This window comes from Neophocaena asiaeorientalis, unplaced genomic scaffold (genome assembly GCF_003031525.2).
Source record: "Neophocaena asiaeorientalis asiaeorientalis breed wild unplaced genomic scaffold, Neophocaena_asiaeorientalis_V1.1 scaffold77, whole genome shotgun sequence".
NCBI classification, from domain to species: domain Eukaryota; kingdom Metazoa; phylum Chordata; class Mammalia; order Artiodactyla; family Phocoenidae; genus Neophocaena; species Neophocaena asiaeorientalis.
The window spans coordinates 6,451,988-6,467,076 of NW_020174645.1; the positions used below are offsets into that span (position 1 = coordinate 6,451,988).

Below are 15,089 nucleotides of genomic sequence, written 5' to 3' on the forward strand. Positions count from 1 at the left end.
AGACACAAGAGGAGGTGTCCCTTATGAGTATATTTCTGTGTTCGCACACGCACACACACGCACACAATCGACACTGAACAGGGAGGGGAGTCAAGACGGAAAGGACAGGAGGCACCCAGGTGGCACTGGCACAGGGGAGGAGGAGGGACAAAGGGAGCGTTTGTCCCCTCTCTGGCTCCCACCGGTGGCTTCAGAACAGGAGGTGAACCTGGAGCTGGAAGAACAGGATGTGCTTATTCTCTTAGAGGAAATTTCAAAGTGCAGTAATTTCTCTTTAAAAAAAGCCTCTTCCCTCCACTCTCTGCCCCCTGACAAAAGCCCAGCCCCCTATACAGGCTGTCCTTGAGGCTGGGCCAGGACAAGGTCGTGGGGAAGGGCGTAAGGCCAAAGCTCCGAAGTGCCCAGCCCAGGAGGGCTTAGGCATAGTGGCTGCCGGGGGTCAGGGGGTGGTCCCCTCTGTGGTCCAGCTGGTCCTGCAGGCGGGCAAACTCGGCCAGCTCATTGAGCTCCTGGAACTGTCGGTCCGTCTTATGGCTGACCAGTGAGCGGTAGAAGTGGACAGCAAAGACGATAAAGATCAGGCCGAAGGGGACCATAATGGTGGTGGAGGCGATGGCGGCGGCCTGTCCTGGGGTGATGCCGCCGGTGCTGCCACTGACGTTGGCGGCCGCGCCGCTGGCCGGGGGCTTGCTGGTGGGCCGCACCTGACCCGGCTGTTTCTTGAGAGGCAAGAACTTGACCCAGCAGAGCAGCACGACCTCAGCCAGGAAGAGCAGCGTGCCGATGACAGTGGAGAAGGCCCAGGCCAGCTCGATGTGGCGGTGCATGCGCTCGTGGGGCGACTCTTTGACCGAGTTGAGGTTGTGCACGTTGCTCACCGCCTCGATATTGGGCAGGATGCAGGTGCTGATCATGAGCGCAAACAGGTGCACGGCCACCAGCACCGTGGTGCAGGCACTGAAGGCGATGAGCAGCCCCGGCGGGTAGTCGTGGTCAGCGTCCAGCTGCACCTCCACCATCGCCACCTGGGGTGGGGGGGGAGGAAGAGGTGGGCTAAGTGACAGGATAGTCATGGCTCAGAAGCTCTCCTCCCATCAAGCTCTGGGACCCTGGGTAAGTCACTTAGCCTCTCTGAGCCTCAGTGTCCGTATCTGTATAATGGGGATAATAAGACCCACCCACTTAGGGTTGAGAAGCGGCAGGAAGTACTGGTAGAGGGTGCAGGCTTGGAGCCCGGGCTGCCTGGATTTGAATCCCAGTTCTGCCACTCACGAGCTACGTGTCCTTGGGAAAGTCACTGAACCTCTCTGTGCCTCAACTCTCTTATTTGTAAAGTAGGGATATGGTATCAGTTAATAGGATTATTTTAACAATTAAATGAGAGCTCCTGGTAGATGGCAAACACCTCCCAAATAGTAATCATCACAAATGGTTAAAATGGTAAGTTTTATGTAAATTTCACTATGACAAAAAAGTTTACATGAATGAAAAAAGGCTCCCTTCCTGTTGGTACCACACTCCCAATTCCCAAGCAGAGGTTTCTTTTTGAAAATTATTCTATTTTTTAAAATAAATTTATTTATTTAATTTATTTTTGGCTGTGTTGGGTCTTCGTTGCTGCGCACAGGCTTTCTCTAGTTGCAGAGAGCAGGGGTTACTCTTCATCGTGGTGCGTGGGCTTCTCATCGCAGTGGCTTCTCTTGTGGCCGAGCATGGGCTCTAGGCACGCGGGCTTCAGTAGTTGCAGCACGCGGGCTCAGTAGTTGTGGTGCATGGGCTTAGTTGCTCCGCAGCATGTGGGATCTTTCCGGACCAGGGCTCGAACACGTGTCCCCTGCATTGGCAGGCAGATTCTTAACCACTGCGCCACCACGGAAGTCCCAAGCAGAGGTTTCCTCATGCCCTGCTCTGGGGACAAGGAGAGGGGTGGGGTGAAGGGATGAAGGCCCTCCCAGGTCATGCCCAGGCCCTTTCTGAGAACACAGTGCACCAACCAAGAAGGAATTAAGAGAGGCTTCCCAGAAGAGTTGGGCTCTGGCTGGGTGCTGCGGTGCAGTCGGCAAGCCCCAGGGCCATCTCCTCCTCCAGCCCCAGTGCTGGGCTCAGGGCCCCAGGGCTGATGCACTAGCTGCTCCCCAGTTCCTGGAGACCTGTGGATCTGGGGTCACCAGGGGCATGCTCCAGGCCCGCCACCCACCTCCTCTCACCTGGGCCTTGCAAATCACCCCCATGTGAAGGATCCAGCTCATCAGATATGGGCCGGGAGAAGCGGGCAGTGGGCACACTGCCAGGGTCTGCCTGCCGAGGCTGGAGGGAGTGGGGAAGCAAGTGCCAATGGCAACACCAATAAGGAGAATGACCCTTCATAAAGGGTTCGCTGTGTGTGCCAGGCTCAGAAGGGGGAGGCCTGATGCTGAAATGTACCCACGAGCCCCACACCTGCCCCGACCCCTCCTTACTCCGGGGGAGGGGGTGGGCTCCTTCCTTCCCAGCTTTCTTGTTTGTAATGCCTGGCCCTGTTTGCTTTCATTTCTTGTACCTCCACAGCCTTCCTAGGCCTGGAAAGGCAGTGTAGGGCAGTGGTTAGGAGCACAGGCTCTGGAACCAGGTTGCCTGCTTTGAGCCCTGACTGCTCTGCCCTTTATTAGGCTGTGAGGCTCTGGCAAGTTTCTTTAAATTTCTGGGCCTAAGTTTCCTTATCTGTAAAAAACAGAATATTGGGGGACTTCCCTGGGGGTCCAGTGGGTAAGACTCCACACTCCCAATGCAGGGGGCCCAGGTTTGATCCCTCGTGAGGGAACTAGATCCCGCATGCCGCAACTAAGACCCGGATCAGCCAAAATTAATCAATTAATTAATTAATAATTAAAAAAATAGAAAATTGGGGGAATTCCCTGGCAGTCCAGTGGTTAGGACTAGGTGCTCTCACTGCCGGGGCCCAGGTTCAATCCCTAGTCGGGGAACTAAGATACCACAAGTTGCGCGGTGTGGCCAAAAAAAAAAAGACTGGTACATAACTCAGAGAGTTGTGAGGACTGAGTTAATCCCACATTAAATACTTAGTGCCTGGCACAGAGTAAACCCTCAATAACCCTCAATAAAAGAGGCTTTACTATTATTGTTATTCAGTTTAAAAACCTCACCCTCAATCCCAGTGTCTCTATATGAAACCCTCTGGGTTTCTATCCTCCTGTCCAGCCTGAGAAAACCAAAGCCAAATTGGCAGCCCTGGGTTTTGGCTCCAGAAACACCCCTGCTTCCCTGCGTGACCTTGGTCAAGACCTTCCCTGTTGTCTCTGAAAAAGGAGGGTATGTGGCAAAATTAAGGTCGCTGTCTAGAGCTGATGTGGGGTTGGACACTTTGAGAATTTGGTGAAAATATTGGATACTCCTTAAGACAGCCAGGTATATACAGTCATATGACTTTGCAGACAATTTCAACAGGAGTCACAGACTTCTGTCTTAGAATTCCCACAACTGATGATTGTATAAACTTTTCATCCCAGGAGTTTGTAAAATGTTTCAAGCCCACATAAATCTGGGGCAGTGCCATGAGGATTCTGACCATTTTTAGGAACACTCACTGGTGGCCTAAGGCCAACGCTGAGATTGCTTGGCACATGCGGGTGAGGGATGCAGGGCATCCGAGCAGGCCACCAGGGCACGGCAGGTTAAGGGCTGCACCCCGGGCTCCCTGGTCTCTGTCCCCGGGCCTGACCACACTGGAAAAGGGGGGCACCTCCGGCAGGGCGTACCTCCTGCCACGTCCCCCCCCACCCCAGCACTTCCTCTTCCTGTTTTGGCCTGCTGCCCCGGAACCTGAAACCGGAGAAGGGACCAGCAGGAGAGTCTGTTGCTTGGCTGCCTCAGGTCCACTGGCTACTAATTCACTCACCTGAAATGTCCAGACCCATTAGGTGCATCAGGCCCTGAGCTGGTTGCTGGGGGTCTATACGGCGGCAGGGGGAACGACACACACATATACAGGTAAACAATCTGTTCTCTTAAGCCTGGTATCTCTACCTCTACAGAGCCATTAAGAGTGAACTGGCTCCTCCACTTACAAAGCTGGTAACCTCTCTATGCCACAGGTTCTACATCTATAAAATAGGGGCTGTTATGAGGATTCAACAGATTAATGAATACAAAGCCCTTAGCACAAGATCTGTCATATATATATGCTTAATAAAGTGTCAATGATTACTAGCAACACTATTATTACTTTTTTACAAATGAGGAAACTGAGGCTCTGTGCAAAGGGGGTAATAGCATTTTCCTCACACCTGCTACTACAGACCAAATGTCTGCAAACCCTCTAAATTCATATTTTAAATCCTAACCCCCAAGGTGATGGTGTGAGGAGGTAGGGCCTTTGGGGGTGACTATGTCTTGCGGGTGGTGCCCTAGTGCCTTTACAGGAGAGTTGCCCCCAGCAGAGACCCCCTCACCACTCCTGCCAGGTGAGGACAGTAGTCAGTGTCTATGAACCCGGAAGCCAGCCCCTCACCAGACACTGAATCTGCTGGCACCTTGATCTTGGACTTCTAGTCTCCAGAACTGTGAGAAATAAACATCTGTTGTTTATAAGCCACCCAGTTTGTGGTATTCTGTTATAGCAGCCCAGACAGACTAAGACAATCACTGAGGGGATTAAATGAGGTCTTGACAGGGGTTTAACAAAGGGCCAGCCCCCAGAAGGTACTCAATAAATCTTAGTTAAAAAGAAAAACGCAGGGCTTAAAGTGGAAGACAAACAGTCCCTGCACGCGCTCAGCTGAGGCTGCTGAGAGCTGACCCTGTGTGCCCGTGTTCTGTTCCCTGGGGAGGGTGAGGGGCTCAGACACCCCCCACTCTGGGCCTGGCCTGCTCCAGCTCCAAACCCTGGGTACAAGGAGAATGTGTGCCCCACGGCACAGCTGGCCAGATGGCCACCTTGGCAGGACAGAGACCACCTTGCCGGACCCCCAGGCTCTAGAGCCATACACACAGCTGTTGGGACACACCTGGCCTGGGGACACCAGAATTTCCCCCAAGGTCTTGGGCTGGTGGGGAGCCTGGGAAGCTCAGCCTGTGACGCTGGGCCTTCTGAGAAGGGGACTTGCCGTGCTCCGGAAGAAACCCCATCATCCTCGCTGGACCCTACAGTTCCTGGAACTTGGAGCACGCTGGCGGGCTGTGTGTACCGTTCCCACATTGGGGACCAAGCTCAGTGTCCTGGGGCTGCGTGAACGAATGGCTGGCACAAATCATGGCTCCTGATGAAAACTGTTCACAGGAATAAAAACTACTGCTTTTTTCAGAATGTGTCCCACTTTGGAAATCTCCCCAAGGGCAGGGAGGGTAAAGCCAGGGGGGGCCTCTCGGAATCTGGCAGGCAACTCCCAGGGCCCCAGCTGAGTCCCAGAGAGATCAGATCAGATTACAAGCAGCTTCGCAAGGTAAATATAGCCAGAGTGCTGGGCCGTTAACCTAAAATAAACAGCTCCCAGCCAGCCACAGGCCTGCTTAAACCTGGCCATATGGGTCCTAAAGGGTGAGGAAGGGCGAGGGACGGCCAGCCCCACCTCACTCTGGTCCGCGGACCTCTGACACCACCACCCCGCCACGGGGACACCAAACCTCAAGCACGAGCCAAGAAGAGGCTCCTGAGAAGGGCAGGGCCTGGCTGTCCTTGCTGGGTGTCTGCCCACCACGCCCAGATGCCAACCACTCTTCTCACTCCTGTTGGGCTCCATGGAGACCCCTGCCACCTGGCGCCGAGGCCAGGCCCTTCCAAGGCAGCCTTCCCATGCCTGGCCTGACCCGGGCACCCAACAGCTGGAAGACACAACTCTCCTTTCCCAAGCCTGGGCTTCTCCTGTTCACTGGAGCCGCCATGCCACAGTCACCCTGGGTCACCGAGCGCTGCCTGAGCCTGCTGGCCCCCCCTCCGATGCAAACTATCTATTAAGAGAGGATTGAGGGCTCATCCAGTAATTTACAAACTCTTTTGACCACCATCGACCAGTATTCCAAAGGTTTCCCTAAATAGACACACACCCATTTATAACAGAAACAAGTTTCCCCAAACAATAATTATCCTTAAAGCATGCTAATCCAGCCTCCTCTTACACGTGATGCAGGCTGCTGCTTTCTATTTCATTCCACTCTTATTCCAAAAAAAGAACACACAAAAAACCTGCTGGTTGCAACTCAATGTCACAAGCCACTAACAGGTTGAACCTGCAGGTTGGGGGGAGGGGGTAAAGAACAGGCCTAGCCTTTCTCTTCATCTGGCTAATTTTGACATCCTCAGGTTTTTACCTTCCAAGTCACCCCTGTTCCATGGCCTCCCAGGTGAGGACGGGGCCATTCATTCGTTCATGGACTATTTTTTTTTTGTGGCTGCGCTGCGCGGCTTAAGGGATCTTAGTTCCTCAACCAGGGAGTGAACCCGTGCCCTCAGGAGTGAAAGTGCAGAGTCCTAACCACTGGACCGCCAGAGAATTCCCCTCACGGTCAACTTTCATTGAGAACTTACTATGTGCCTTAAGGATCTTGTGGCTCCGCTGGAGAAAAAGCAGTTAGACAGCAGAATCCCTGTCCCAGGGAGGATGACAGGTACTAAACGTTTAGGCAAGTATTTTCAGATGGTGGTAAGTGTCCCTCCACCAACTCTCCTCCACCACTGCGCTTGCCAAACATGTTCTGAAGATGTAATGACACGTCTGGTTTCCTCCACTCTACTTCCCTGTTTCTTTCTCTAGCTTCCAGCATTGGGCCTTGTCCCTCTAGGGGCCTCACTAAACGAATATTAAAGACTTGACCTTTGGGTATTTCAGCCCAGGGTTTCTAAAGTGTCCAAAGACAATCCTATGTAATCCATTGGAAACCCTAAGAACTCTCATGACATTCCTTTTTCAGCTCATCCTTTCAACTTTTCAATTTTTTTTTTGCGGTACACGGGCCTCTCACTGTTGTGGCCTCTCCCGTTGAGGAGCACAGGCTCCGGACGCGCAGGCTCAGCGGCCATGGCTCACGGGCCCAGCCGCTCCGCGGCACGTGGGATCCTCCCTGACTGGGGCACGAACCCGTGTCCCCTGCATTGGCAGGCGGACCCCGAACCACTGGGCCACCAGGGAAGCCCTCAATGTTGTATTTTTATGTACTTTTTTTGTTGTTGTTTTGTCTTTATGTACTTTTTAAAAATTTCTGGCCGCACAGCTTGTGGAATCTTGGTTCCCCAACCAAGGACTGAACCTGCGCCCCTGCAGTGGAAGTGTGGAGTCTTAACCACTGGACCGCCAGGGAAGTCCCCTATGTACCTTTTAATACTTATGTTTTATCAGCACACATATCAGTCATTACCATACATACATGTATACATACACACGTAGTGTGCATACACATGTATACAAATACTGAGCTTAGTGTTGACAATATTTTGAGTGGGGTGTGCATTCAAAAAGTTTGGAGACCACTTATATCAGGGGTCGCCAAACTGGCCTTCAGTGTACTTCTTTGCAAATAAAGTCTTACTGGCACACAGCCATGCCCACTCATTTATCTAAGGTCTGTGGCTGCTTTTGAGCTAAAATAGCAGAATTGAGTACAGGTTTCCCCCTATAGTGTACCTCTGAAACCTTTTGTAAGGTGAAATGGCCTAAAGGGATGGAGCAATTACCTTAGGAGACATCTTGCTAACAGATGCACAAATAAACCGAGATTAAAGCACAGATGCTAAAAGACACAGTTCAAAGCTCTGGCGACTTGATGCCGAGATGCTGAGTGCGGTTCCAGGGAAAGGAGTTTGGTGGTGCCAGTCTCACCCCTCGGGGTGCGAGCTGCCTCTATAACGGCTCACTGCAAACCAAATGCTACATGCTATTTTTGCTTTTTACCTTTTTTTGGTAAAAGTAAAAATTCTCTTTGGGTTTCTTTCAGGTTAGTGAAAGCAGGTACTAACGTAGGTCTTTCGTATAAGCGAGGTGGCGTAAAGCGAACTTTCGAAAAGTAGGGGACACCTGTAGTTACACTGAGACTGTGTGGCCTGCAAAGCTGAAAATATTTACTTTATAGAAAAAGTTGGTCCGTTCCTGGGTTAGATTAATGCTCCCAAAAAGGGCTGTCAAACCACAGTCCCAGAAGATTCTCCTCTGAAGAGTTTGTGGTTCCATCGGTTTTCTTTTTGTTTTTTTTTTTGGCCACACCGCACAGCTTGTGGGATCTTAGCTCCCCGACGAGGAATTGAACCCACGCCTTTGGCAGTGAAAGTATGGAGTCCTAACCACTGGACTGCCAGGGAATTCCCGTGTTTCTATCAGCTTAAGGCATCCCTTCTGGGGAGCATATTCAAGGCCTCCCAGAAGAAGTTCCACCAGAGAGAAACTTGCTCTTGTTTAAACTTTCTCAGTTTCATTTCTCCAGGGAATCGCCTTCCCAACATTGGTTACCACAGTGCCACCTTGGGAAGCCCTAGAGCTCTCCTTCATCAGCCCTGGATCCAGCAGAAATCAGCAGAGCTCAACAGAAACCCTGGCTGAAAATTCCAGACACGTGCCACAGGCACTTGTGAAGTTTTCCAAAAGGCTTCTCGGCTAGGCAGGGAGTGCCTTCCCCTTGGGACATTCAGCAAAGTTCCATTTGTACACGGCCCAGAGTGCAGAACTGCACATCTGGAAGACTTCAAAGGCCCAGTTTTCAACTAACAGCAAGGGACACGGTGAGAGGGTGGTTGAGTAGAAAAGACTCCAAGTCAGAGGGACTGGGTTTTGAAATCTACTAGCTGGGTGATCAGAACCTCTGTAAGCCTCTGCGGAGGTGACAGTACATATGTTTAAGAGCTGTTCTGAGGATTAAGTAAGAATGAAGGAAAAGGATCCAGGCTCTTGCCTGGTGTTCAATAAATAGTAACATCTTCAACATTATTCAAGAATTCATCATGGAACTCCTCTGCTCCAAAACCTACCATGGCTCCCCATTGCCGATACCAGAGTTCAAACGTCCCAAACAGCAAGTCAAGGCCCTGCACCATCTAGTCTGGCTAGATTCATCTTCCTCTACTATCCCCAACACACCCTCAACTCCAGCCACACCACACTCTCTGCCTTTTCCTGGAGACCCTATAATTCCTCACCTTAGTAACTGTGCTCCTAATACTTCCTCTGATAGAGGGTTCTTCCCTAAGCCCTAACTCTACCACCCTCAAGGCTAGGCTGGAATCACATTCTTCTAAACCAGTTAACCCTTATAAAAGAAGCCCTGGGAATTCCCTTGTGGGCCAGTGGTTAAGGTTCAGTGCTTTCACTGTCGTGGGCCCAGATGCAATTCCTGATGGGGAAACTAGGATCCCACATGCTGCAGCATGGCCAAAAAAAAAAAAAAAAAAAGCAGTCCCAACATCATGGGAACAAGGGTGAGAGAGTTTCCGTCGTACCTGGGCCAGGTACTTTCTAAGTGCTTTGCAAATACAAATGAATCCTCACACCAAGCCTATGAGGTTGGTATTACTATTAACCCCGTTTTACAGAAGAGGAAGCTGACGCCCAGAGACATTAAGCAACTTCCCCAGGATCTCACAGTTATAAGTGGTAGAGCCAGGGTTTGAACCCAAGCTGTCTGGCTCCAGAGTCCCGGTTCTTACTCTGCTCTACAATACGCGAGCCTCCCAGCTCTGTCCTCCCACCACTCTCTCTGGTGCTTCCTCTCCCGTAGCAGTGGGGCCACACCATGGTCACAGGGCCCCACAGCTTACCAGCCAGGTAACCTCGGACAAGTCATTCACTGCGGAACCACACCTACCCTCACTCCCCAGGCTGTGAAAATCACAAGAGATAGTACAAGGAGCATACTTAGTACAACGTCTAGCCTATTCCAAGAGCCCAATCGACAACGGCAATGATTACCATGAGTAAAGAGCACCAGGACTTCCCTGGTGGGGCAGTGGTTAAGAATCCGCCTGCCAATGCAGGGGACAGGGGTTCGAGCCCTGGTCCGGGAAGATCCCACATGCCGCAAAACAACTAAGCCTGTGCGCCACAACTACCGAGCCTGTACTCTAGAGCCCAAGAGTCACAACTACTGAGCCCACGTGCTGCAACTACTGAAGCCCGCGTGCCTAGAGCCCGTGCTCCGCAACAAGAGAAGCCACCGCAATGAGAAGCCAGCGCACCGCAATCAAGAGTAGCCCCCGCTCGCTGCAGCTAGAGAAAAGCCCACGTGCAGCAACGAAGACCCAACGCAGCCATAAATGAAATAAATAAAATAAAATAAGAATCTGCCTTCCAAAGCAGGCGACGCGGGTTCGATCCCTGGTTGGGGAACTAAGATCCCACATGCCACGAGGCAACTAAGCCCACACACCAAAACTACTGAGCACGTGGGCCACAACTAGAGAGAAGCCCGCGTGCCGCAGTAGAGGATGCCACGAACCGCAACTAAGACCCAATGCAGCAAAAATAAAATAAATAAATAAATAAATATTAAAAAAAAAAAAAGTAATGAGCACCATGACTAATCTGTTCCTCATCTCCACGCCCCCTGAACTCGGAACGTGTCACAGAGGCTCAATAATGCCTTATGATTTGAGCCCTTCCTTCCAACTCATTTTCAGAGAAATTCCAAGCAGCTTCTGAACCCACTCTGGAACCTGGGAACAAAAGGGTGCTGGCAGGTAGAGAACTTGAGGAGGCAGATAATCCAAAAATAATTGATCCCAGGTCACAGAAAGCATTTTGTTTACCCTTCCCAATTATCTACTGCTTAGGCTAACGTTACAGGCGGCCCTCCCCAGCACACCACGATGGCTGCGTGTGCTCACCGCGGCCCCAAGGGGACAGGGTCAGGCCGAGGCTGGCTGCCTCTTGCTGAGAGGTAAACTGAGGCACAGATGGCCCGAGTCATGGCACCCTCGGCTCAAGGAGCACTTGCAGGCTGCTGATCATGTGCTACATCCAGGGCCCCTGGTTTTTTTTTTTATGTTGCATGAGCTTCTCATTGCGGTGGTTTCTCTTGTTGTGGAGCACGGGCTCTAGGCGCACGGGCCCAGCAGTTGTGGCTCGCAGGCTCTAGAGCTCAGGCTCCATAGTTGTGGTGCACGGGCTTAGTTGCTCTGCGGCATGTGGGATCTTCCCAGACCAGGGCTTGAACCCGTGTCCCCTGCGTTGGCAGGTGGACTCTCAACCACTGCGTCACCAGGGAAGTCCAGGGCCCCTGGTTTTAAGAGTCTGGGTGCTGAGCCCAAGTTCTGCCGTTTCTAGAAATGCCGTCAGGAACGGGAATCTTGTCTGAAGATAATTCCTCAATCCTTCGTAGGCCATCGGACCTTGTAATGACTCCGCATGCAAGTCCACGGGAGAACAGAATATGTGCCTCCTTTGCACACGAGAAAACTGGCCCCAAAGAGTAAAGCCGCTGTCTGAGGTCCCATGGCCTCAGGGCACCTGGCCAGGCCCTTCCACCCATGAACGGGGAGTCTCTCCATCCCCTCCAGGCTCTTGGGAGACCCTCCCTCAATCTCACCTTGTGCGCAGGTGAGTCTGGCATCCTCACCAACTCTCCCACCCTTGGAAATCAAAGGTCACGTCATGTCACTTCTTCTGGTGTTCCAGGTCTCTAGGAAGGAAGCCCTCTGGGGGCAGGAAGTTGGTTGTGCTGACTCACAGGCCAAGGGAGAGTAGTCCAGGAAACCTGCTCACTCTAGTTTCCATGGCGCTTGGCTGTGTGGCACCCCTTCCTCTCCAAGTATCCTTCACAAGGCTGGGTGGCTTTGGTGGGATCGGGATGCGGGCAGACCCGCCCTGCTGAGCACCGGCTCTCCACCCTAACGCCATCTCTCCCACTCATTTCCAGACTCATGGCAAACGCAGTCACTCTCTTGTAACTGCTTCCCCAGAACAGAGGCTGGTTATGGGCTTTAGCCTTCCCGGCTGGCAGAATTTTGGGGATTTCATCAGTGGAGCCAGGAAGCCTTCTCCACCCTGACTGGGTAAAATAAAGGTCCCCAAGAAACAGCCTGGGTGAGTCAAGGCCCACCAAGTGCCTCTGGCCACCCCTGCTGCCTGACTTCCCCACACTGTTTTTAGCAAGAGGAAGAGGGACATGACATCTGATTAGGAGGCCCGGCTTCTAAGACACGATTCAAGAAGGCAGGAAAGCGTCACCCATCAGCTCCTTACTTCTCCTGGAGTGGGAAGGGACCTGGGCAGCTGTGAATTTATGACCCCAAGAAAAAGAGGAATAGGCAGGGCTTCCCTAGTGGCGCAGTGGTTGAGAGTCCGCCTGCCGATGAAGGGGACGCGGGTTTGTGCCCCGGTCCGGGAGGATCCCACATGCCGCGGAGCAGCTGGGCCCGTGAGCCATGGCCGCTGAGCCTGCGCGTCCGGAGCCTGTGCTCCACAATGGGAGAGGCCACAACAGTGAGAGGCCCGCGTACAGCAAAGAAAAAAGAAAACAGAGGAATATAAGCATCCCACCATCTGAAACCCAGAGAGCTGCTGTGAAGAGCCGACACCCACCCCCTAACTGTAACATTTTATTTTGCTTAAGAGAAGTTTTTCTGCTCTATTTCTCGTTCCCTACAAGGCCTGGTCCTAACAGGTCCCTGGCAGGACATGGCTCAAAGCTCCATACACCACAAATGGTACAAGTGTCCAAGAGAGTTCTGGATGTCAGCCGTCCTGGGTTCAAATCCCGCTCCAGCAGGTGAGCTGTGTGGCCTCGGGAAAGTCCCATGAAAAAACTACCTCAAAGGGTGGTCAAGGACTTAGTGCATAAGTTAGGGAACCTACACAGTGCCAAGCACCTGGTGGGTGCTTGGTAAGTGTCAGCTATTCCTAGGATTTGGGGCTGATAGAACAGCACCCCTTCATATAGACCTAAATTAAAAGCTAGAGTGACACTTCTTACAAACACACACATTCTCTCCCCTCTCAAAGGCTTCCTCGATTAAATTCTGAAAGACAGAGAAACTCAGTAGCAGCCTTCATTCACCAATTCAGAAACCGAGGCCCACATAGGGATTAGTCTGAGGGCGCACAGGCAGCAAGTGGCAGAGCCGGGAGAGCTCTTCCCCAACCTCAATCACCTGGCCTTTCCACCGTGGCCCCAGGGTGCTCTGGGACTGCTAAGGGCTTCTAAAAAGTTCTTGTGCCCGTGCATCGCCCACTAGTTTGAGGAGCACAGGGAGAGTGCCAGACACGCTCTTTTCCCAAGAAAACATGAAGGGTGCAGCCACCCCTCCCTCGAGGCCAGGGACTTACCTCACTCACTGGTGAGGCAAGAGTGCTCTGGGCTAAAAACCTTGGGGGAGGGGGAGCAGACCCCATTCATGCAGGCTGAGGTCACTGAAAGTGATTATCAGGGCTTGTTCTGTAGCTCCCTGCCCTGGGAGACTCCAAGATCCCCAGCATGAAGGCATCCTCGGGGCCACTTCTCAGCCCAACTTGCAGCCTCACCTACCCTACTCCCCAGAGGCTGGTTCTCACTCCGACCCAGCCCGAATGGGGAGCCGAAACTAAGTCCACCAGCTACATCAAGAAAGAGCCCATTCAACGGGAACATGTCCCATGCTGCTCCCCCACACCCAGTGACTCACTGGCAAGTTTCTGGAGAAGAAACTGAGGTGGGGAGCGTTGTCAAACCCCCAGGCTGAGGCCTCGGAAAATGCCATAGGAGACAGGGTGTCGGGAAATCCCCTCTACCAGGTAATAAAAGAACCTGGCCTCAAGTGTGGGGGAACTAGGGAGACGCCTCAGGAGTCCTTTACCTCCCAACCTCCTGATACCTGCTTCCAAAGAGATCAGTCCACGTTATGTCTTTCCTTTCCCCCTGAACATCTGTGGGAATGTCTTCTTACAGATCTACGTCGAGGATCCTGCTGTTTCTCCCTCCTTGCTGCATCAAGCTTGCCCATCTGAAGGTATCTGAGCCCCCCAACCCTGGACATGTGTATGATACCGTCTCCCACATCGGGTGTCACGTGTCGCCCACCTCTCATGTCCAGCACCTCTAGACCCCTCCCGCGTCCACGACAGCTTTCTCCCAGCTCTTCCCTTCACCCCCAGCCCGCCTGGCCCGCCCAGCCAGCTCCCCTGTGGGCCCCGTCAGGTCTGCGGGCGACAGTGGCCAGACCTGAAAGGGGGCAGGGCACGGCGGCCCGAGCTCACCATGGCGAAGCCGGAGAGCAGAGCCGAAGTCCGGCTGGAGGCTTTGAGCTTGGCGCGGCTCAAGTAGAGCTTGCGCCAGGACAGCGCCTGCATGGAGTGCTCGTTTAGGCTCATCACCTCCGAGTAACTCTGGCCGATCCAGTCCGGGTAGGTCACGGCGGGCGGCGGGGGCGACGGCGACCCCGGGGGCTCCCCGTCCCCGCTGCGCCGGCGGCTCCGGTGGCTGCCGCTGGTAGTATTGCCGCAGCTGAGGGGAAGCTCAGGGCTGCTGCTGCTCGGGGGCGGGGCGGGCTCCGGATGCATGGAGCACGCTGAAAAGGCGCGGGCCGGCCCAGGCGCCTGCGAAGGCAGCGGCCCCCACCACCCCCCGCACCTCCGCCTCCGCCTCTGGCTGAGGCAGCCGCCGCCTGGGCCCCTGCGCGGGTCCGGCCTGACTCGGCCGGCCGCTAAAGACGAGGAGGTCGAGGAAGCGACTACAGCACAAGCTCGCAAACCCGCCACGCCGCTTGCAAAAGTCCGGGGCTGCAGAGACGAAAGCCTGCGCGCGAGCCAGCGTCCCGGATCCCCGGGCCCCGGACCCCGGCGCGCGCCACGATTGGCCGCCGCCGCGGGCTGATTTGCATGCTCCCCGCCCACGAGGGGGTGGGCGTGGCCTGCGCGAGTCAGGTGACTCGTCCCATCGGACGGTACCGCCCACAGTCCCTGGCCCCGCGCCGTCAGCGTCCGCGCCTCTTCCTGGAAGTGCCTCAGCACCCGGGCCTCACGGCTCTCCTGCTGCCGGCGCCTCCCATCTCCACAGCTGCTCCAGTGGCCCTTCTTCCAGAGCTCGGACTTCTGGGTCGCGCCACCTGAAGTCACCTCTGGGCGCCTCCTGAAGCCCGTTTCCCCCTTCGAACAAGGTGACTCAAGGTCTGCAGAAAAAAAGCAGACTGTGATCATTCATTC

The 15,089-nt window shown here is 53.6% G+C and overlaps 1 protein-coding gene across 1 annotated transcript; it reads right to left on the reverse strand.

Annotated features, from left to right (window-relative positions):
- Positions 1–11: 11 nt before the first annotated feature.
- On the reverse strand, positions 12–14,767 carry LOC112408750 (calcium release-activated calcium channel protein 1). The gene is given in 3 exon segments (XM_024758509.1): positions 12–1,025; positions 14,145–14,725; positions 14,728–14,767. Coding segments are annotated over 3 exon segments (1,230 nt in total). The 3' UTR covers positions 12–416.
- Between the last annotated feature and the right edge of the window lie 322 nt (positions 14,768–15,089).